General features: G+C 31.5%; 1 protein-coding gene across 1 annotated transcript in view; it reads left to right on the top strand.

Moving 5' to 3' along the window:
• LOC149477292 (uncharacterized) overlaps positions 1-25,009 on the top strand; it is a 65,793-nt gene that overhangs the window by 33,380 nt on the left and 7,404 nt on the right. The window contains exons 5-7 of the mRNA XM_089710824.1: positions 14,067-14,158; positions 16,353-16,545; positions 19,059-19,213. Coding sequence (XP_089566950.1) covers positions 14,067-14,158; positions 16,353-16,545; positions 19,059-19,213 — 440 coding nt within the window. The remainder of the gene's footprint in view (positions 1-14,066; positions 14,159-16,352; positions 16,546-19,058; positions 19,214-25,009) is intronic.

The raw sequence follows: 25,009 nt of genomic DNA, 5'->3' as shown, positions 1-25,009 counted from the left end.
GGTACCTACGAAATATTATATTAATTCAAAATTAATCACTATAGAAACTCGCATGTAATAAAATGTATCCAAACCAATGAATGATTCCATTTCTTCCTTATTTAATAAACGTAACATAGATTTTATCTGTAACGTTAAATATCAAAGCAAAAATATTTGCTCTTTTTATTTCAATACGGAATATTAATCTAATGAAAATCCACACCGTGGTTTAAACAAAATTTCTTCTTTTCTGGACGTAGCACAGATACAAAATGCAGGAATATTTACTGGGAATACAGGAAGATTTGTGTCAGGGCCACACATAGATAAGACGTATTCCATATATTTAGTTATAAGTAAATGTATTGGATGCTCCGCATTTCGCTTCAGGGCTTTCAAAGTAAATGCTCTCGATAGCTTCACGTCAAAATATTTTACCGCTTAACAGTATACAGGCGAATTTTATTGGAATAACATTGCTCAACTCAACATGTAATAACTATGTCTTGTTTTCTAAATATAAAAGAAAGGCGTGTGTTTCAAAGGTATGAAGTTTCTAGTTTTAGATGTTTTTTTATTAACGTCAACACATGTAACAATGTATGAAGAGTGTATATGAATAAAACACAATATATTATCAACATTTTTGAAGTTGTATACAGAATTTATAAACATATTAATGAGTAAAACGTTTATTTCTTTCTTACTAGTGGGCATTTACCCTATCCTGTAAATATTATAAACGAGAAAGTTTGTGAGGATGGGTATACATACTACATGTTGTTGTTAATCATTACACAATAACATCAAATCTTTACAAAATTTAGTATGGATATAGATTAAAGATTACTTTTACCTTGAGGCTTGAGTTCCACGCGTTTTAAGTCGGTGCTCCATACAAATGAATTCGAATTTCCAATCACGTCCGTATAGATTCATGGTACGTTTAGTTGATCGAAATATATTAAAGTCTATAGATTTGATAGTTCATACCATCTATGCATCTACAATATAGAATTGACCACATCAAAAGACTATGTACAAGCGATACTCGGTTACCTAATTAACATCTTGCCCCTTAGGCTAGTGAAATTCAACCAGCCATAAGTAGGGGCATCCGAGCAAATAGTAACTTGGTTTCCTGTTAAATGTTACAATGTATATTTCATGTTTATGGCTTGCTTATTATAGCCGTTATAGGTGAAGAATAGTTTATATTTTAGCCTACGATCATTAATAAGAACATCTTTGCAATGGTTGGCGGAAAATAATTGTGCAATCGAAGCTAGAAGGGAAAAATGAAGAAAAAATCACATTAAAATTACCTTGTGCCTTATTTGTATGTGAATTGACGATAAAAAATATGTGCATCGTAGCTTGTTAAGAATTGAAGGATGCAAAAATAAGAATGAAACCACTTCTATAATCCCGTTGTTGAGAAAGGCTTGTGCCGATATGATTCTTAGCTATGCTTGGTTGAAATAGAAGCAGGTGTCTTGAAAATATTCAGCCTTATATTCAATTAGTTGAAAAATCTCAGTCACTATTGTTGTTAAGAATTGAATACTAGTGTGAAATATACATATACATAAGTCAACGAGCATGTGTGTATGTCGAATTGAATAACTCCTTATAATAAACGCAGATTGCAGTAATTATAATTTTTCTTAAGTAAAATTCGATTTCTTACCGTACAAATAAATTTAAAATCTACCCAAAACCATGAACGATTCTTTACATTATAGCCAAAACGCAATTCGAAGACATATATTCTTGTAGGTATAAAATGTAATTACCCTAAGACTAAACTGAAATAGCTTCCAATTTATTTTTAAAGCCCATTTAAGGTTTATAGCAAATACAAGGAAAGCAATATTTTTGTTGCAAGGGTTACTTATACTGCCTTTGTTAAGAATTTTTTGATCACAACTTTATTATATACCTACGTAAAGTAAGCAAGGTAAGTAGGTAGTCGTTCAATATAGGTTTATAATGACATTAATTCAATCTACGTACCTACATTAATATATCGAATATGAGTGTAGAAATTAAGTAAAACACTGAAACATACGTGAATGTTTTATTGAGTTCATTAGATATTGGTAAACTGCATTCAAAAAATCTACCTACTACACAAAATAAAAACCACTCATAATAATGAATCCTTTAGTGGAAAACTCTTCATTCTATGGTTGTGAATGCTGTTTCAAAGATGTGGGATTGTGAACAGTGAAATCCCTCTGATGAACCTGAAAAATTAAAAAGTTTGATGTTACCAACATTGAAATTTATTATATTTATAGTCTTTCAGCGGTATAACTTTTGCATTAAAACTAACGACATTACTTAAATTGTTATTTTCTTTGAAGAATGTAAACTTTATGAAGCAATCAATATAATTAATTACTTAAATAGACGAAAAGGTAGGTATATCAATATAATTACTTAAATAGACGAAAATGTATATCAAAATGTCAGAAAGGACATACATTAAATTAATTATATTATATTTCGACGTTGCTCTGTAAAATTTCGGACGACACTTACAAAATTGAATTTCGTATTAAATAGAGCGCTTGCGTTAATTTATTTATAATATAATATGGTATAAGTGATAATTTATTTCTGAAAATAACGATCAATTCGTAGAGTTAATGCGACCGTTGTTTTCTTGTGTTGGCCGCACCTGTTACAAATTACTTAAGGGCGATGGATCGGCCCTCTGGAGACTAGTGTGTTTTACTGTTATATATCTTAGAGTGTTCCTTAATAAACTATTTACGGAGGAAATTCTGTTTATGTTTGGGTCTGTTGAGTGGTATCTTGTTTTATTTGAAACATTACTAATCTCTTGATCTAGGTGGTTGTTTTATTTTCTAATATATTTACGTATTGAGAAAATAAAGGACTTTCTAGAATGAACTATTTATAAATGAAAAAAAAAACATTATTCGTATTAGTATTTCAAGATTATCGTAAATTATTAAAAAAGTAAGACAACTATTTCGCGTAGGTAGTAATAAAGAATGTAATATTCTGAAATAAAAACGTTTGTAAAAGTCAAATTCATTAGAGAATTTCGTGTACGGTCACAAGGTCAGAAAAGTTTTCGGTAAGGGACCAAATTTTACTTTATTTGGGGTATATTTTTACGCTCCGGTAAGGTCTCGCTCGATCGTACCTTGTTTAAAATTAATTATGTCGCGTTAAAATATAATGAACATAATTAATGCTTCGGTGTTTTTCACCTATAAATTATTATTAATAGTATATATTATCATAGTTGTTGTTGTTTCAGTTTGAAACGGGATAAGAATATAATGACTCTCATAATTCATTGACAATGTATTTATGAGCGCAAGATTGTTATAAAAATTATAAGCTCTAAAAGCTCCTTGTTTGCTCACATTCTATGCTACGTTAAACGTTTATCCCAAAAATACTAATAATAATTATAGGTAAGTATTTTTAGGTATATATAGTATCATATTTAAAAAATACATTAAATGAATGAATTAATAAATGAATATATAAATACATAAATGAAATAAATGAATACATACAATTGTAAGTACAATATGAGGGTCTTCAAGCGTGGAATGAACAGGTAGGTAGGTACCTTCTAGGGAAGCGCGTACCATCTTAGACCACATCTCAGCTTAAAACATCAGGCGAGATTGTTGTCAAGCGATTCCCTATTCACAATAAAAGAAACAACTCTACGATTTATCTGAAATTTAGCTTATCCTAAAACCTAGCAAAATAAATGTTTACTCAAACACGAATGCGAATATTTGTACATTAATTTTACTAAAACCGCTACCTATAACGCTATTAAATTCCAATTCATTATAATCCAACCAAATAAAACGTACTCTATCTCCACTAAAATATATAATAGTTTCGCTAAAACTATGAGTTAAGCTTGATGTATGGGTTATTTCTGAAGCATATTAATATTAATCCGTATCCTATTACATGGGGTATTTATGTACATGTATTAATATTTTACCGTTCACATTAGTTAAAGGTCTATGTGCGTATAGAAGGTCAGAGTGCGTTCTTTCATAATAATATACAAAGGCTTAAATTAAATGGAAACTATGTTGTTGCTCTTGTTATGGTGTTTGTAACGAAAAGCCAAAAAATCGGCTGAATGATTTTTATGAAATTTTTTGTGTAAATTCAGTAGGCCTGAATGGTCGTCAACTATTTTAATACCCTTAAATTGATAAGATAACAACGTTTGCCGGGACAACTAACATTTTTATATGAGCCGTAGTCGTTAAATGAGAATGTGTAAAGGTGAGCGGAAAAAACAAGTACGTAAATATTTCCTTCTTGATTTCTCTTGATTTAAGGTTTTTGATTTTACAAGAATTTGATAGATGATTTTCAACATTTTATACGTTTGATTGAAACCGCTTCTTTAACTGCCAAATAAGCTCTATTTTCAAATATCCAGGAACTCCCCAAACAGATGTGTCATCAAAAAAGAATTTAAGGACTCAACCCGATAGATAGATATAAATAGAATTTGCGAAGCGATGATAAAATGGCTCCGAAAAGGCTTAGCAATAAAACGGTCTATTACATTTTAATCATAACGAATGCGTAGGCATCCGGAAGCGGCCGGGCGGTGGAACGGGGAATGTAATCCATCGTCCGGTGCGGTGAGGCGGCTTGAGACGTGTTTCGCTCATGCCGCCAACGGGAGGGAAGAGCAGGCAAACTACCTTTCCTGTTCTTGGCTTGCGCCTGGCCTGGAGATGGGCTGCCGCCGAGGGGGTCGCGGAAGAATTCCAACAAATACCCGCGGCCCCATCATTAAAGCGGCTCGACGGAACACAGTGGGGTTTTAGTCGGTAAGAATCCGACATAACCCACGGCTCCTTCCCCGGGGGCCGTGGGTATCTTTGGAAGATTTCCCCACTATAAAAAAAAAAAAAAAAAAGGCATCCGGAAGCGAGCGTTGTAGTTTATTGAGAGTAAAATTGAAGCTGCGACGGTACATTGGATAAATGTAGAAAGATTTACAGGGACACGTAAAAAAATGTTTTGGAGAAACTCAGAAGACAATATCAAAGCAATATTAAATAATAGAGAAATTTACAAGAAAATATGAACATAATGTATTATTTGACGTTGAGTTTGAGTTTGACCAAAGCTAAAAACACTAGAAAAGTGGATGAACTAACATTAACGAATTATATAACAATATGTACCTATAAAATAAAGCGAAGTGATTAATTAGGCAAGCATAATACCTAATATAAAAATAGTGCAGCCTACCTTTATTTATTACCTTTTATTCATGATAAGTTCTTTTTTTACTTGTTTCTATATAGAAAGGCTTATTAATATCTAACTTTTAATTTCAGACTATACTCACTTCACTTACATATTTTAATAAGTTATTTGAATTTGATGAACCTCATCGTATCCGCTTGCACTTGACATTTTAATATTCAAAGCTCTTAGGTGGTTAACCGTAAAATAACATTTTGATAATATAAAAATTTATATTTACATATTTAATAAAAATTGTATAATATTCTCGTATCCTTGGGGCAATACATAGAAATTCACGAAATGCTTAAAATTAAATAACCAATAATATAATACAATCAAAAATCGATATTAAAATGTATCATCACGATCAATGTGGAGATTGCTCTGAATACGAAAAAGAAACGTATAAAACGTATGTTAATTGTAAACTATCTACAAAAAAAAACCATGTTTGGCATATTAATATAATATATGATGTTACTTAAGTATTTTGTAAAATTAAATTGTAAAACTGACATGATTTAAAAGAGCAATTAATTATAAGGAGTTTCTTGCCGGTTCTTCTCCGTAGATACTGCTTTCCGAATCGGTGGTAAATGTTAAAAATATGTAATGACGTTTCGAAAGTTATATAAATACATGTGATACCTAAGCATTTAGATCTTATTTAGATTCAGTCAATTTAAGTTCAATTAACACATTGTCGAAATGCTAAATAAAATTTCCAATCCATATTGCAATCAACAGATGGCCAATAGCAATAATTACTATATAAAATTGGATTGTAATTGTTAATTTCCGATGCTGTAAAAGAATTTTAATCAAAGCGGCAATGTAAGTGTCAAATGAAAGCGTTGAGCTGTGTAGCGTAGTTAATTGAGATACTTCAATCGATGTCATTTCAATGGGTTTATCGGTTACAGAACGTTCTGGAAGTTCCTGTGATCTTATTTGAGATGCTTTGATTTATGTTGCTTAATCCGTATCCTCATAGCTTAAATGGTTTTGTGCGGAAGTTAATGTGGTAGGTACCTTTCGTAGAGGTCACTTAATCTTTGATGGTTGGCATTAATTTCACTAAATTAGTTCTTAACGCATTGTCTCTCTTGTCCAAACTATTATGAGAAAGATTAAGTTTATTTCCCTATATTTAACACAATGAAAATGAAATGAAATGAAAAACGTTAATTATATATAAGAAACGTTATTTACACACACATTATAATTATAGTCATACAATAATAATATATAGATACTTATGTAGTTAATTTACTGAAAAATAAAATACATGTAATATTTTTTTTATTTTATTTATATGTATACACACACATTATAAATAGTCATGCAATAATAATATATAGATACTTATGTAATTTACTGAAAAATAAAATACATATAATAGACTATTACAAGGAAGAAAATAGACAAAAAATACAATAACATGTATGCACATAAGTATGATAAGTATATACGAAACGGGCAAGAGACTCATTTGAATTATCAAACAGCAGGATCTATATTCTATTTAAGATTCTATTTAACAAATCATCCACAGACATAATTTCCAAGTTGCCTTGACAGCTCCAAAGCATTGTATACAAACTGTTACCCATCAATAAACTTACTAAAGGTAGTTATTCCCCAAATAGTTAACTTCGTAACATGGACTAATAGAATCTAAAGAGGACTGATGATTGTCATACTAGAGATCGTACCCCGTAATTTCAGCTTATTGCTAGATGGCGCTCTCATTTGAGCTTATTATTTAATTTGCAGTTTTAAAAGCGCCACCTAGTGACCAATTTTAGAACTAAGGAAACAGCAAACTATCGATTTTCAATTATTACATCTAGAGGGCGTTGTTTTAAAAACTCCGGTGTTTTTGAATTATTATTTTAGTTTTTAGGGAGCATCTAAGGAAGTGAGTACCTCTATTACGATTTCGACACCCACTACAAACATTCGACATAGTGATCAGAGTAGTGTATATAATATAATTATATTATATATATTCTTTATTTTCTGTTAAAAAAATGTCTATATCTTTTTTCTTCTTAAGTATTCCCTTGTAAACAGTATTATTTATATGACCATAAAATACGGGAAAAGAAAAAAAAAGAAGATGTACAGCGATGATTTGAACCAGCATCTATCGATTTTAAAGTACGAGACTCAGTCAACACAGCTACAGGCACTTATACGTCTTACATTGAAATTTATGCTCTAATTGTTCGAGTATTTCTTTGATAAATAGTAAATACAGTTCATAGCAACGCGGTGGTGGAGCATCTTAAGGAAGTGAGTACCTTTAATAAGATTTCGACACCCACTACAAACATTCAACATAGTGATCAGAGTAGTGTATATTATATATATTCTTTATTTTCTGTTAAAAAAAATGTCTTTTCTTTTTTCTTCTTAAGTATTCTCTTGTAAACAGTATTATTTATATGACCCTTAAAATACGGGAAAAGAAAAAAAAATGTGGATGAACAGCGATGATTTGAACCAGCATCTATCGATTTTAAAGTACGAGACTCAGTCAACACAGCTACCGGCACTTATACGTCTTACATTGAAAGGAGATTGCCCAAGTGACTATGGCACTTGGTATCGCAATCAAACTTATTGTGTCAAGATGAAATATAGCTCAATTTAAAGCTTGATGTTAGTACTTTTAGAAACGATTAAAGTTTTTATGTAAATAAGCCGCAGTTCACGACAATAAAAATAAAACAATAGTTTTATTCAACGCTTCAAAAAAATACTTTATCGAGTTTATACTAACGATGAACGTTAAGTTTTACATTTATTACATAGGTAATATTTTAATTTACAAGACAAATGTGAAAAGTAAATCGTAATAAACATTATAATTCAAAATAAATAACGTCGAACAATGCGTCGAACACATTCATTCAACTATGACATATGACGCAGGACGCTTGCAAGAGAGATAGATATAATGTGTCAAAACAGAAACTTTTACTTTTATTTCTATTTATTCGGTATAATTACGACTTAATAGTGATAAATATGATCATTATAAATACAAATAGGAATTAACAATATCACGAACACGTGACACAACTAGTATTTTACCGATTCCATACGTGGTCATACATGTTTCAAAAGAATAACTTTTACTATTATTTCAATTTATCCGGTATAATTAAGACTTAATATTGATACATATTATGATCATTATAAATACAAATAGGAATTAACAATATCACGAATACGTGGCACAACTAAAATTTTACCGATACCACCCGTGGTCATTCTCCTTTATGCTCTAATTGTTCGAGTATTTCTTTGATAAATACAGTTCATAGCAACGCGGTGGTGGAGCATCATAGAGTAACTTATATAGGATTGTGGAGCATCTTAAGGAAGAGAGTACCTTTAATAAGATTTCGACACCCACTACAAACATTCGACATAGTGATCAGAGTAGTGTATATCTTTATAATATAAAAATGAATCCCAAAATGTGTTGTTAAGCGCATAACTTGAGAACGGATTAACCGATTTCGTTAATTCTTTTTTTATAATATTCCTTGAAGTTCGAGGATGGTTCTTATGTAGAGAAAACGTGAATATGTACCACGGGCGAAGCCGGGGCGGACTGCTAGTCTTATATATAAAAATGAATCGCAAAATGTGTTGGTAAGCGCATAACTCGAGAACGGCTGAACCGATTTCGATAATTCTTTTTTTATTATATTCCTTGAAGTACGAGGATGGTTTTTATGTAGAGTAAACGTAAATATGTACCACGGGCGAAGCCGGGGCGGACCGCTAGTAATATATATTATTTAAATTCTTTATTTTCTGTTAAAAAAATGTCTATATCTTTTTTCTTCTTAATTATTCCCTTGTAAACAGTATTATTTATATGACCATAAAATACGGGAAAGGAAAAAAAAAAGATGTACGGCAATGATTTGAACCAGCATCTATCGGTTTTTAAGTACGAGACTCATCAATACAGCTACGGGCACCTATACATCTTACGTAGAAATTTATGCTCTAATTGTTCGAGTAATTCTTTGACGAAAACAGTTCACACTATTGAAACACAATCACACATTCACAAAAATAATTTGTGTCACGAAAGTCGTAAAAATTTATGACCTTTTAAGCGACGAGTTTTTAAATTCAACTCTATCCCTAAGTTCATAAAGATTAAATTTGTATTTCATTCCAAGTTGTCTCGTGGGGAGTGCGGTTCAATATCGCGTTCTAAATTCAACTTTATAACTTAGATCATAAAGATTAAATTTGTATTTCTTTAATGCCTCAGCCCCCGGAATCACAGACACAATAGAAAATCTATTGTGTCGTGGCCCGTGGGCCGTGGTCCGATCGGGCCGCTCGGTGGTCAAGGGGCTAAAAGATAGACTCGTAAGGAATGCGGTTCATTATCGGGTTTTAAATTCAACTTTATCTCTTAGTTCATAAAGATTAAATTTGTATATTTTCTTTCCATGATAGTCTCGTGGGGCCGCATCAATGATCGAGTAAACGACTCGATTATTTGTCTTGATCATATCGCTAAACGATACATCGACGATTATTAGAAATTGCATTTAATTAGAAATGTACGTTAAAAAAATATACACAAATGAAAGGTTATTCCATCTTTTTTAATATTCGACATGTTTGAATTGCTTCTGCAAGGCTTGACAGTGCAAAACGGCATTTTTAGCGGAGCACTCGCAGACGTCCTTTTGATGTTTTAGCCTAGGAAAACGCAGAGTGTTTGTAATCGATTACGCAAGTAGTTTTTATGAAAGCATAAGATTTTTCGATTCGAATAATCTTATACCTCGACAAAAGGGGAAACACCTGCGAGTGTTATCGATTACCATCCATGGTGGTCACGAAGTCACTCTCGAACAGCGATGAACGAAGTGACAAAAATAGGCGGTCCATCCTAAGGAGCGCTGGTGCAGTGAACTCCCATAAATAATTATAATAAAGTTGTGTTCATTCATTTAACAATTAATATATCTTTAATTTTAAATTAAATTTATCGTATACCTAAACTCCAATACGAATATCAAATGCCTAAATACGGAATCCAATAAGAGGTTAAGAGAAATTTTCAGTCCTTCGCGAAACAAAAGATCACGTAAACATAGCGCAATCCATTTTATAGATCATCTTCATACTTGATAGTATTATTTTTTTATATTTTTATTGAAATTGATTCCAGAAGATAACTTTAAAAATTCATTTTGTTACTTTTATTAGTGATCCATTGAAATGTTACATTTTTTAGCCCTAACCTTGCATTTTTTAGAGGACGCAATTTTGTTTTTTTGATGTGTAGGGGGGGTCAGTGTGAAGCTAAAACCAAGTTTGTGGGGTCGCCACCCTTGTCCCACGGCCGCCATCTTGAAAATAGCGGTTGAAATGGTATTTACGATATATCTCTTAAACTATTTAACTGATAAAAAATATCGTTAACATTATTTGTTGCAAATCGAAATATTCCAATTATTTGTAACTAGCGGTCCGCCCCGGCTTCGCCCGTGGTACATATTTACGTTTTCTCTACATAAAAACCATCCTCGTACTTCAAGGAATATAATAAAAAAAGAATTATCGAAATCGGTTCAGCCGTTCTCGAGTTATGCGCTTACCAACACATTTTGCGATTCATTTTTATATATGTACTAGCGGTCTGCCCCGGCTTCGCCCGTGGTACATATTTACGTTTTCTCTACATAAGAACCATCCTCGTACTTCAAGGAATATAATAAAAAAAGAATTATCGAAATCGGTTCAGCCGTTCTCAAGTTATGCGCTTACCAACACATTTTGGGATTCATTTTTATATTATAGATAAAGATTTAAGATATTACTTTGTTCTCATGCTTTGAGTTAAAATTGTACCGTAAAATAGCGTTTTTTGTTAAAAATCTGTAATAGCACCCTAATTGTGGTGCTTTTTTTTGTAATGAATTTACTACGCTACTGTATTTTCTTTGTTTTAGACTTTAGTTCAATACTTAATTAAACACCCATACAATTTTGTCACGAGTCGCCTCTGGTCAAACTAACCGTTATTAGTGTTACGTTTACTCAAAATACAAAAATGAAGAAAGTATTATTTTACGCTTATTAAATCTTTAAAACTAAAACAAAATGATGTGGAGGTAGGGAGGTGGATTTCCTCAATCGAAAAAGGGAGAGACTAGTCTACTCGACCGGCCGGCCGTAAAGGCCCCGATTATTAATGGCGGAAAGTTGTATATATGCTCTGTAACGAAAACATTTCGCTTGCGCGATTCAGAGCAAAAAATAACATTTAAATAAAAATATTTTTTTGCGTATTATATTTTACGTATTATATTTTACGTTATAGTTTACGTTTTTTGCGTATTATATTTTACGTCAAGATACTATTTGGCACATTGATTTTTTTTGTAGCGACATCTCTTAGCTTCATTAAACCGACTTAATGCTCTAAGGCGACATCTAGTTCTTAAACGTATAAAAAAGCTTATAAAAATGCCAAATGCTACTGTGAGTGACATCTATCGACAAAATTGGGAACTGAGAAACGAGTTACGTTTTTTACTATGGCGATTGTAAGTCTTCTTGAGTGTATTAGTCTATGCTTCGTAAACAACTTGTCTCAATTTAATAGTTGTTCCTTTCAAGCTTACTTCATTAAAATATTCTGATAACTGATGACGAAATTGATACCAAGAATTCTTTATAATAATTGAAAAAGAAAATGTTCACTGTATAATATAATAAGATGTCATATCTTTTTAGTAATAGAATACATTGAAAAGACAAAATACAATGCTCGTGTTATGTTTCCTTTTTAGTAATTGAATATCTTGATATCACAATATTTCATCATATCAATTACAAGTTTAATTTGGTTTGTAACATTGTAATTTATAGCCCTATTTATTTTTATATTTCGTTACAATTATTATATAATAATACATGTAATATGTGAATGTTAATAAATTACTCATATTTATCTCATAATCTAGTCCGACGTCAACTGAGTTATTAATGAAAAACTATACTTTAAAATGAAATCAATAATAATATTGTAACATAATATGATTGTATCCAATTTGCAAAAGCATTTTACATCGTATGTATAGACTATACATAGGTAGTTTTCATATTGTTATCCAATTTGAGCGCATAAATATAATTACAATAGTGAGTTTATATAATAATGCAAACCTGTATAATTAGAAATTTTATAAAAACTACATATTTACATTTAGAAGCTTCATCCACATAAAAATTTGTATATCATCGTCAATTTTTTATACAAACCTCTTGCACTGACAACTTCATCCAGTCTCGATTGAAGAGAAGTCCGCCAATTCATGATTGCCGAAGCGATTTCCCGCGTAATTGCGAAACGTGCAGTGAATAGACACAATAGTCAATACATGTCACTGAGGGTTTTATTGTCTATACCTTCCATGTTAGTTGTTACCAAGGTTGTTACTTCTTGCTGTCTGTGGTTGTTTTATAGGAATAAATGAATGTTTTGGGCAAGGAGCTTATATCTAATACACTGGAGATTTCAGTATGAAGAAAATATGACGTTGAATTACGCCTGTATGTTTTTTTATCCCTTTCACACCTAACTTGGCAAGTTGGTGTGAAAGGGATAAAAAAACATTATATATATAACTATTGTTAAGCTGTCGTGATGGATAGAAGAATAATTCGATTTTGTATAAATGTTTATTCAATTGAGTGACAATGATTTATTTTGTTTAAAACTTCATTATTAAGAACTAAGATATTTACATTTTAAGCTCCTCCAATATTAAATTAGCGGGTCACACACATATTTTTAAAATATGTATAAGTTACACTGGAGTTTCAATAACAATTTTTCGACTCCATGTCCATTGTACTTCTTTCCGAAATTTCAACAAAGGAAACATCACTCGTTCAGAAATATCAGTCTCAATGTTATTATATTAAAAAGTAATTTCTCCCGCCTTTTTTCTATTTACCATTACCGTAATATTAAATGATGTATATCGTCTACGAGTTTTTCATTTCCCATACAAAAATATCAAATATAAAATCAAATAACATTGGAGAATACGTATGTACTGTATATTCATATATTTTTTAATTAACATATTCCGTAAAATTGCTTTTCTTATTTACACATACACATCAAATATAGAATTTTATAGCTATTTACTACTCATGAAAAAAAGAAATCACACGTTTTTCCTAAGGTCTTCAAAGAGACGAAACATTTTCGAAACAATTACTAATATAATACTTTCAAATGAAATCAACCATAATTGCATCCCAATTAAGTCCAATTTGCAATATTGCTATAATATATTATATAGGTATACTTATTATTGTATACAACAGATAAAAAAAATATACACAAATTTACATGTAACGAATTACCCATCTAAATCCCAAACAAATTACTTAACCAACTGTGCCTATATCAACTATCGTTCATTTCTTGGTATCATATTTATTAGGTTTATGTACCCAGCATGCGTATAATGTCTGTATTTAATAGCATAACTGAAATATTCCAACAAATACACATTTCTTAACATAATTATTCACGTTGCCTTCACACACAGTCACACTGAAATTCAGCCTTTTAATTCGACAGCATATGCTGATACACATTTCAGCACAACCTATTCATATTACAATTATTAGTTTTCCCTTTGTTTTCTTTTCACTGTGTGTGTCACAAAATTAATAGATAATTCAATAAATCGTGTTAAAAGTTAATGTTGTTACAGATGACGAATTTGGAGAGAAATCGGTGTCGGTGCTTCTGGATGGAGAGGAATCTGAGCTGATATTTATCGACCATCCCAGCACTGAAATGTCTGTAAGTATTATTATATTAATTTTTGTAAGTATTAGTAGTTATATTATTATAATATACTAGATTTTAGCACTGCAGCTTCGCCCGCTCCATCTAAAATTGAACAAATTAAATACAAAAATCTTTAACCATCAACTCTATCTTACCTCGTACCACGCAATCCTTATTCCTCCTATCCTAGTTATTTATATATTACATATATAGAAATTAGAGATATTTATATTTTTCAATAAAACTTTTTTTTTATCACTTTACGAAGATATGATATCAGACCATTTTTGTAGATTATTTTTCGAGGAACAACTTTTATATACAACATTTTTTCATTAAGTCTATAGCTAAGGTTTTACAGCGCTCCGAAGTGAGTACTATTTTTCAGTACTCTTTACTTTAATTTATGAACATTTTCGCTTATAACTTTTTTATTTATAGTTCTACGACAAAAGCTTACTGGAGCAAAGTTGTAGAGAATTTAATTGGCAACAAATAATGCAAAAAATTTTTTTATCAGATAAATAATTATGTAGTTTAAGAGATATATCTAAAACAACATTTCAACCACTATTTTCAAGATGGCTGCCGTGGGACAAGGGTGGCGACCCCACAAACTTGGTTTTAGCTTCACACTGAACCCCCCTACACATCAAAAAAATAAAATTGCGCCCTCTAAAAAAACGCAAGGTTAGGCCTAAAAAATGTAACATTTCAATGGACTAAGTAATAATGAAGTACATTTGTAAGCATAAACTATAGCTATCGGTTAGTAGGCGAAACTATTAACTTAAATGGAGTTCACAAACTCGCTATTTGAGTCAGTTTGAAATTTGTATCGAACACTACTCCTACGGGTAGAAATAATACCATTTGCATATATTGTTTCTTAACAATTTATATAACAAATATTGGAAATAGGTTACAAAAACTTATTTTAGAATTCCAAAGTATTCCTAAATTGCTAATCAACTATTTTACTAAATCAGCTCTTTGAAAAAAAATTCAACCGTAAATTTGGCATAAAAAATGTTATACCAATCCTAACTTTAAAGGTAAATTATTATAAAAAAAGAACAATTATTCCTTTATGTTGTTGATACAAATTTAGAATTTTATTATAAAAAAGGTTCAATGTTAAAAAAATAACAGCACAATAAACAGACGTCCGTGAACATTAATAAATCGGCTTTTTGTTGATAGAATAAAAGTTTTATCTTTTAATTAAGTCCTTTTGTTTCCAAACGTACAAAAAATCTGTTGTGTTCGTTATGAAATACCTGGTCAATTTATTCCCGTAACCTTTCGTATTGTATTATTTTCAATAATAAATAAAGCATGAAAGAATCCAAATTAACGAGTTTTCCTCAAAAGTGTATAAATGTAAATCAAATTTGCTCCAGGCTATATTAATTAAAAGAACAAAGTATTTGGAAACACTTTCAAAGTCTGTCAAAGTATTATAAACTAGACGTAGGTGTTTCAGTATATTTTTATATAGGTACCTACTTTATTGAAGTATATAATACATTTTGTTACACGATAAATATTTGGTACCTTGATTCGCAAGACACAGTATTTTTTGAAAAAGTTGTAGCTTTTGCAAACTTTCCGAAAACATGGAGTAAAAGCTTATTAGAATAGATTAATAATTGAATGGCTGAAAGGATTTGCTAATTAGAAAATATTGATTTTTTTCTTTATTATTATGAAATAAAATCGCAAGGTATTCATCTTTATGGTTTGCCTTTAAATGATTAATTAAGCAAGCAATTTGTGTATTTCTTTAATTAATTTATTAAAAGATATTGTTAGCTTTGAAAAAGAAATTAATATTGTTAATGTCTTTCCATAAAATAGAGGTGGTGGCGTTGTAAATAATCATGTTCCGAGTTCAAACATAGTTTAGAGAACTATAAGTCAAGGATAGAGCATATTAGGTACTACATGCACATAATAGTTAATAGCGCAGCTACAGGTTTTGTGATATAATAAATAACCTGTCTATTGAATTTATCCTACCTACCTATAAGTAAAGTCAAAGAAAACCTTTTTTATAGGATAAGATCATAAGACTTCGTGAAATTTGATTTAACAAAATATATAAAGACAAAGTTGACCTGAATATACATGTATGTATATTATATACAATTAATATTTAAAACAGCCTTAAACATCGGTACACACCATATAATTCCATCCTCAGGTGGAAAACTGCCTCTCAACATACGAACCACACGCCTGCGTGGTTGTATACTCTGTGGTAGCCAAGAGTTCCTTCACCAGGGCGGCTGAATTATTGTCCTATTTGGCAAGAGAGCAGTTCACGGTGGAGCGAACTGTGGTCCTAGTTGGTAATAAGGCGGATCTGGCGAGAGCGAGACAAGTGACTACTAATGGTAAGTTTTTGAGACTTTTAGGACTTATATTATTGTGAATGGTCAGTTATTGGGAATAATGTGTAATTGTGTAGGTACTGCAATAAAGTTAATAAGTAATTTAAGTGTTATAAATACTATGTTTAATAAGGTAGTAGTATGGTGTAGATGTAAGAAATTCGTTTGTGTTAGAAAATGTTACCTGTGTATAGTTAAATCTGTTGAGAATAGATTCTGAATTGAATTAAATCCTTCAAGCGATCTTGGTTGTGAAGCATCAAGATTTATGGTATTTGATTAACTTGTTTAAAGTTCTTTTAACTTCCCTTTTTTCTGATATTTTCGTATCCATGTCTCAATTTATTCTGACACATTCTTAGCACTTATTATATATATCCAAGCCAATCAGTTCAAAATATATACATCTAATAATATCTTCTACTCACTATTAGGCACCATTTTTACCTACTACTTTAAGATAATCTAATATACTACAAATCAGGAGAGTTATAGAATATGATTTAATCCTATTACTGCAAAGCATAGCTTTCAAACGTTATTCTGAAGCTCAATAGGTACTATAATACGCTTCATAACCTCTTTAGTAAGTACCAGACAATTAGTTCTAAGGATACTACAATACTAAAGCAGATTACAGTACTACAAAATTAAATTTCAATTATATTGACTTATCAATATTGCCTGCAAAAGGCATAGATGGCAAAAGGTTACCAGACATTTTTAGGTAGGCGTATAATACATAAATACATTTTCAGATATAATACGATTGTAACTGAAAATGTCAAGACTTAGACCTCATTCACACGAGAGCTTTTTTAACGTCCGTTAAAAAAGCGTCCAAATAGAACAAATGCATTCCCAAGTATATGTTCACACGTCAGCGCTTTTAAAGCGCGACGCTTTTTTATCGCGCAGTGTTCTATTTTCAACGCTCGGCGTTGGGCGTTAAATAAAATAGACCATAGGAAACTTCTTACTATTATTCAGACGAGCGCTAAAAAAGCGCCGGCGCTGCGTTCAGTATGCCGCACGCTCGCTCAGCGGTAGCACGTGTTTGTTGTGCTTATAATCATCAGAAAATCGATACGATGTCGTGGATTGTTGATCCCGAACTATTAATTATAGATGTGGAGTCTCGTCCGTTCCTGTATTCAAAATCGTTATAGACATTTGAAAATAATTAAAAAAATTCCGGGGTATTGCCTTAACTCTTCGTACAGTGTCACAAACTGCCCTTTTAAGTATCTCTGTTCATTCAGAGGATGTACCCAGAATGCCTTTTGTTTTCTTTTTCGTCTTTTAATAACACAAATCGCTAGTGCCAATCTTTCCTTCTTTCTTTCTTTCAAATATACCTAACATATAAAAATTAAAACAGTAGGTATTTTTATCATATTCCTTTAAGTAACATGTTTATCGATGACGAGTTTGAACAAATACCTAAGTAGGTACCTACAAGTGGTTTATTAAGAACAAACTTTCCGAGGAATTCTAAGCAAATATAATAATATAAATATCATAAAGATATTACGCAACTGACATTACGTAATTATTTTAGCAGAAACCATTTCCACGTCTTACTGAAGCCAGAGACGAGACATGAGTGATTTTAAAGCGTTAGTATGAACAACCACAGAGAGAACGTTTAAAAAGCGCCAACGCCGGGTTTTAACGCAACGCTTTTTTAACTCTCGTGCGAATGAGGTCTAAAACTTACTTGTTCTTAAAGGGAGAACTTTTTGAGGCTTCGATTGAAAGTTACTTTAAAATCTCGTTGTAAATATTTCGTCACACCGCCCACGTTAGAGTTTCAATTTTTTCTTAAAGTTCTCTGGCTTTGGCAACATCACACAAAAATATTATATAAAATCAAGCCATATAGAAATTTATGATATATTAGATTTCCGCCCGCGGCTTCGCCCGCGTTTGCAAAGGAAAACCCGCATAGTTCCCGTTCCCGTGGGATTTCCGGGATAAAAACTATCCTATGTGTTAATCCAAGTTACCCTCTATATGTGTGCTAAATTTCATTGTAATCGGTTCAGTAGTTTTTACGTGAAAGAGTAACAAACATCCATACATCCATACATCCTTACAAACTTTCGCCTTTATAATATATATTAGATATTAGATATTAGATATATTAGATATTAGATTAAGTAGTATATTCTTATGATAAAACTAGCAAACCGGGCGAACTCCGTTTCGCCAACAGAGACACCTTTTCTTTGCTATAAACCTCACGGACCTTTCCAACGAATGCAAAACCGTGGAAATCGGTTCGTGCATTCTGGAGTTATAGCGTTAGGAAGGAGAACCCGACTTATTTTTATATAGTAAAAAAAAAACCCCGACTTATTTTTATATAGTAGATAATTATAATTTGCACGGCGTTTTCAATTAATCTACGAAGTCTTAAAACTTATTAAAAAAATAGTTGTTTAAGTAAATATTATTTATACAGAATTATAAGAATTCTTATAAAGTTTGTTCTAACCTAATTCTTATTTCAGAGGGAAAAGCCTTAGCAACATCACGGGACTGCAAATTCATAGAAACGTCTTCAGGAATCCAACACAACGTTGATGAATTACTAGTGGGAATCCTCAAGCAGATAAGACTTAAAGAAAGCAGGGACAAGAAACACGCGAAGAAAGTTGGCAAACAGGTAAAAATAACTATAATTAAGATGTTTTCTTATTGTTCTAAGTGTGTTTTCTTTGTTATGATATAATCGAAATAAAAGTGAATTATACGTATTTCTTTTAAAAGCATAAATTAAATTGGTAATTTTCCAGTAGTCAGAAAAAATAATTAATATAGTGAAAAACAAAAAACACGCTTAAACTCATGAAATTATTGTATTGTCATCGATCCTTGATAAGTGTACTATTAATTTAGAATTTATCTATCCTATTATACAAACACGACGGTTACGTGTAAACATACAAACACACAAACATGCAGGCGAAGCTAGTAAAATAGTATTTAAAATAGTCAAATTAAGGCAGGTATTTAGTTATTAAAACATAAGATCTAGATAAAGAATTTGTAGTTAAAAGTTTCAACAATACTATTCAACTTTGAATTTACAACGAATTATAAAAAGATAATTTAAAAATCTTAAACAGAATCTTAATTAAAATCTATACAAATATTATAAAGAGGAAAGGTTTGATTTTTTGTTTGTTTGTTTGTTTGTATGAATTGAATAGGCTCCGAAACTACTTGGCAGATTTGAAAAATTCTTTCACTGTTGGAAAGCTACATCATTTCTGAGTGACATAGGCTAGGTTTTATCCCGGAAATCCCACGGGAACGGGAACTATGCGGGTTTTTTTTTGAAAACGCGGGCGAAGCCGCAGGCGGAATGCTAGTGTTTTAATATAACCTAAAATATCAAAAACTTAACCAGAATTTCGTCTCAAAGTTGTACCTTTACATGAAGTCATTTTGTAAATTAGACCCTCCACTGTCTCATAAAATAGTGTTTAATAATATCATCTCGAAATAATTTGTTCCGTCCCAAACTTTAAACACAGGGATAATGACTTACAAATTTGATTAAGGACTAGAAAATTGTACTGGGTATTTTATTAGATTTTGTGTAACCAGATGTAAGTATATTTTTAAGTTCTATCCCTTAATAGTTTTTATGAACTTTACATTTGCAGCACTTTATTTTTATAAATCATCGGCCACTTAAAAGAAATTAGTCGACGACGAGATTAATTTCTCTCTTTGATTTTTAATTCAATTGCGAATAAATGTAATTTTAATAATATACGTAATCATTAATTTTAAGAACACAACACTTTTATCTTAACAACATGCCTTTACACTATAGAGATCTGTGATCTGTGCTTTACACAAACACTGGATACATTTAACAAAAATACGAAGATCTTTCGAACCTTGTAAACGGAGCCTTGTATTTTTTTTAATCTGACGTAAATTTAACCCTCGACGGCAAATGGGGGATGTTAACGTATGTATGTATGTATAGGTATAGGTAGCTCATAGACAAGCAACAGACAAACAAACAGATAGACATACATAGATGTCTATCTGTTTGTTACATTATAACTCCCAAATTGCAGATTGTAGAGTACAGGGTTTTAATATTAAAGGTAGATGAAAGGCCATAAAATCAAACGTCGCCGAGATATTATGTTTCTTTTTTATATTTTAACGACAGTGTCTCAAAAAATATTCAAGAGAATACCTCGATATGTTAAATGTTAGTAGCATTTTCTATATCAATTACTGAATAATAACCAATAAGGATCTAATACCCAGAATCTACTCAGTATCTGCGATTATTACCTGGTTTAATAAAATAACTTGTTTTATAATTTTTAATACAACACTAATACTTACATTAACGATACTAAACAATAAACATTAAGTCAATAGGAATAAAGTATGATTAATTAAGCCGCTGTTCAGTCAGATAATCCCAGATTAGTTTTGGGAATTACACAATGATTTATGTTAGAATCAAAGTGTATAGTGAACTTTTTCATTATAACCACTGAAAATCTGTATTTATTTTCTTTTAAGATATGAAAATAAACTAAATATTAATTTTCTTTAAAGTTTTACTACAAGAAATCGAAATTCAAATAAGTTTTCGTTGAACTATACCTGAAAAACGAATTAACTCAATTTCTTTGAAATTTCATTTTATTAATTTAAATTCTTAACTTTCTTGCCTAACTACCATAATTTATGGATATCCATAGACATCGGCTCAGTTGCCCGCTTTAACATAAAAAGAGGGTGTATGCCGAGCGCACGTGTCAGAAGTGATACTTTTTGGCAAGATATTCAAAGATACAAAAATCGTGGCTTTGCGTGGCTTACTCCATGACGTGTCGGTATTGCCATGACGCGACCTTGAAATTTTATTCTCAAAGCGCCTAAATAAATTTCACTTCAAAAATATAATGGCAATTTTACTTATTAATAAAATGACACAAGTACAAGGCAAAATACTTGAAATATGATACTATCTCAATACTTCAAATCAAAGGACCCAAGTTTTACTGAAACAAGTTTCAATCTTTTAGTTTGAACAAGATATTTTACTTGATAAATCCACTACAGGTTGTATTGCGTCAATAGTTGTGACTAGATATCCAGTATTATATGTAGTTTGTATGTTTAAATGCCCAATCGATTAACGAATTATGTAGATTTCCTTCAAACCTACTAACTTAGAGCACATATGGCTTTGCTCACATGGTTACCTAAAGGAAATGCACATGGGAATGAAATGTTTCACTGCGGTCAAAAGTAGTCTACGTCACTCTCTAGAGTCTAGCCTACTACTACCTATCCTCAGACAAAAAATTATAACGTAAAATCGCTCCAATTTACCGTGTAAGAAAGATATCAAACAAACAAAATGTACCATATCCACAAAGAACTCAATATCGCGCATCAAACAGCTCCAAAATTGCAAGCATTATAGCATAGTTCGTTATAATAATATGTCGTCGTAAACAAGGAATCTACGTCACATTTTTAGGGTTCCGTACCTGAAGGTAAAACGACATCCTATTATTGAGACTTCGCTGTATGCCTGTCCGTCCGTCTATCACGTCTAGACTATCTCATGAACCGTGATAGTTCCAACTATCACGGCTGTTAGACAGTGGAAATTTTTAAAGATAACGAATTTCTGCTGCTATTATTAGAAAGCTACTATATTAAAAAGAATGTTAAACAGCAATTGGCGTCGCGTGGTCATAAATATAACAGTTTTTACAGAACTTGCGGATATACGGAACCCTTAGTGTCGCGAGTCAGACTCGTACTTGACCGATTTTTCATGAATAGACGACTTGACAGAGATACCTGGATTATGTGATAATCTTTCATTTCGCAAGCACGTCACGGTCTCAAAGCGAGCTTAAATTTTGCTTCATAGTACTTGTGAGTAAGGTTCTTGGTGATTTATTAGGACCAGTTTAACGAATGAGTTTTTTGACTCTGGCATATAAATGCGAAGTACACTATTAAAGTGTACTTAAGGAATGTACAACAGTAACAAAAATTACAGCTATTCTCCTTAGGTAATCTATACATATAATAAAATCGTAGGAAAGTCAAAACTGTACATTGAATATTTTTTTAAAAGAATACATAATCCATGATCTATAATCGATATAGAAGCCAAAAATATAGTTTTTAGAATTTTTGTCTGTTTGTCTGTTTGTCTGTTTGTCTGTATGTTTGTCCGAGCTAATCTCGAAAAGTACTGTATAGATTGACTTCAAATTTTGCATGAATATTACTAACAGGTCGTGTGAGGTTTTTTTAAACATATTATCATGCTATCACCTCCGGGGGAGGAGCTGTGAACCTTTACTTTTCTTACGTATTCCGTGTACTACGACAGCGTACAATCTAAAGACTCATGTTTAAATGTTGTTTTTGAGTAAGCCATGCTATTATCTAGCTTTACACTATAAAAACTACGTCATTTACGTAATTTGGGCAGAGAAACTGTTTAATGAATCTTAGTACTATAAAGACAAATTTGATTCAGCGCCATCTATGAGATTTCGTAAAAATCAAATCAATTTACATGTTATCACTACTGAACACAATGTTAAAAATTAATAATTTAAATATAATTATGTTATTTATTTATTTTACTCTTTAACCCATAATAAATCTTCTCTTCCCTATAAGGTGCGCTTATAATTCGTGTGAATATACTACATTTTTAAAAGTGAGGGTAGATGTATATTATTTTAAGTCAAACTAGACACCATTACAGTTAATCTAATATTGATTGTGTTCATTGGTTACATTTTTAAAAATCTTCGTGTTTTAATAATTCGATCACGAGGCGGGACTCTAATACAAAAAGGTTAGTTCGTTGATAATTATTATTCCTTCATAATTATTATTCCTTCATCATTTACATGTTGTTAGTAAAAATATACTTTGACTGTTAATACTTTTGTTCAGTATTTATCTGTATGATTATTGCTTGGTAATTAATATATCGTATACCTAATTATAAACATAAGTGTGATGTGAAACTAGCTGGATTTATTTTTACACACTCACAGTCTTATATTTTGTGTTAATGTTAAAATAGTATTAATAGTGTAAATCATAATATTTTTTCAAAGTTAAAAATATTTCCTTTTTTCTGATGGTGTTGCCATCGAATTAAACCGCGCTGTCGTTTCGTTCACAAAAAGTCATGTTATTAGGACCGAATATGTAGCCGCCTCAACTTACGGAAACGAGAGTAACCTGCATTGTCTGTTAGTTATTGTATAGTCGAATTTAACGTTACATGGAAATTGGAATCTAAATATATGTATACCTACTTATATTAAATCTGTAGAGGTCAATTCTGCACATGAAATATATTTCCTAAATAACTATCACGAGGTGATTAGAGATCGACATCGACGTCAAAAATGTTTGTCCGTCTGTCTGTCTGTATAACCGTTATAGAAACAAAAACTACTCGACGGATTTAAACGAAACTTGGTACAATTATTTTTCATATTCGTGAGCAGAGCAGCAACTCCATTTTTAAGCTTTCGTCGCGTGTGCGTTCTTAATGCGTGTATCTTAATGGTTAAAGCTACACAGAAATCAAGTATGAAAGAAATGTTCTCCATATTATATAAAAAATATCTCCCGACATCATAAATGTCTATCTTTTATGGTTGAGCTTAGGAGTTCAAAGCTTTCTGATTATATTTGTCTACTAGCTGTCCCCGCGACTTCGTTCACGTGGAATAGTGACTATGGGACCTATGACCATGGGCTCAGGGTGGGGCAACAATAAAAAATCATTTTTATTTTCATGCTCCCACTCCCGCGCCCACTCGCACTCCCACGCCATATGCCACGTTCAGTCCTAATCCCACGCCCACGCCCACTCCCCTTCACAATTAGTACCTACCATATCAAAGCCAGGGTAAGCGCCCCACCCAGCCCCACCGTGGCTACGCCCATGCTGAATTACTACTTAACATACAATTATTGAGTAAATACGTACAACCATACTGTACTGTTGTACTACCATAAATAATTAAAAGAATTGTTATTAAAATTTCTTACTAAATTGAGCTAAAAAACTTACGTACCAAATTATTAAAGAAAATCAAGAAATGAAATGCCTAACCTATACCAAATAGTTACTACATATTATTGTAATTAAAAATTATGATTAGTATATAATATCGAAAATCAAAAAAGAAATGCCTAACTAATTCTACGTAAAATTTCTTTTAAATTATGTCATATTATTTTTTAGGAACCAGGGGCAAATTCTAGCAAATTCTATTTCCTTCCTTTCTTAAACGGATGTTTTTAATAATCTATGGTGTAGCCAGTAGCCACTGATCAGCTTAATCGATACTCAGTTTTTATCAAATCCAGAAACAAATCCAAATTAGATCTTTCCTGTCTCACGCACGTAACT

This window comes from Colias philodice, chromosome 25 (assembly GCF_061535455.1).
Source record: "Colias philodice isolate Cphi_HAF_F1 chromosome 25, ilColPhil1 Martin Lab GWU primary, whole genome shotgun sequence".
Lineage (NCBI taxonomy): Eukaryota > Metazoa > Arthropoda > Insecta > Lepidoptera > Pieridae > Colias > Colias philodice.
This window is presented reverse-complemented; position numbering and strand designations above follow the sequence as displayed.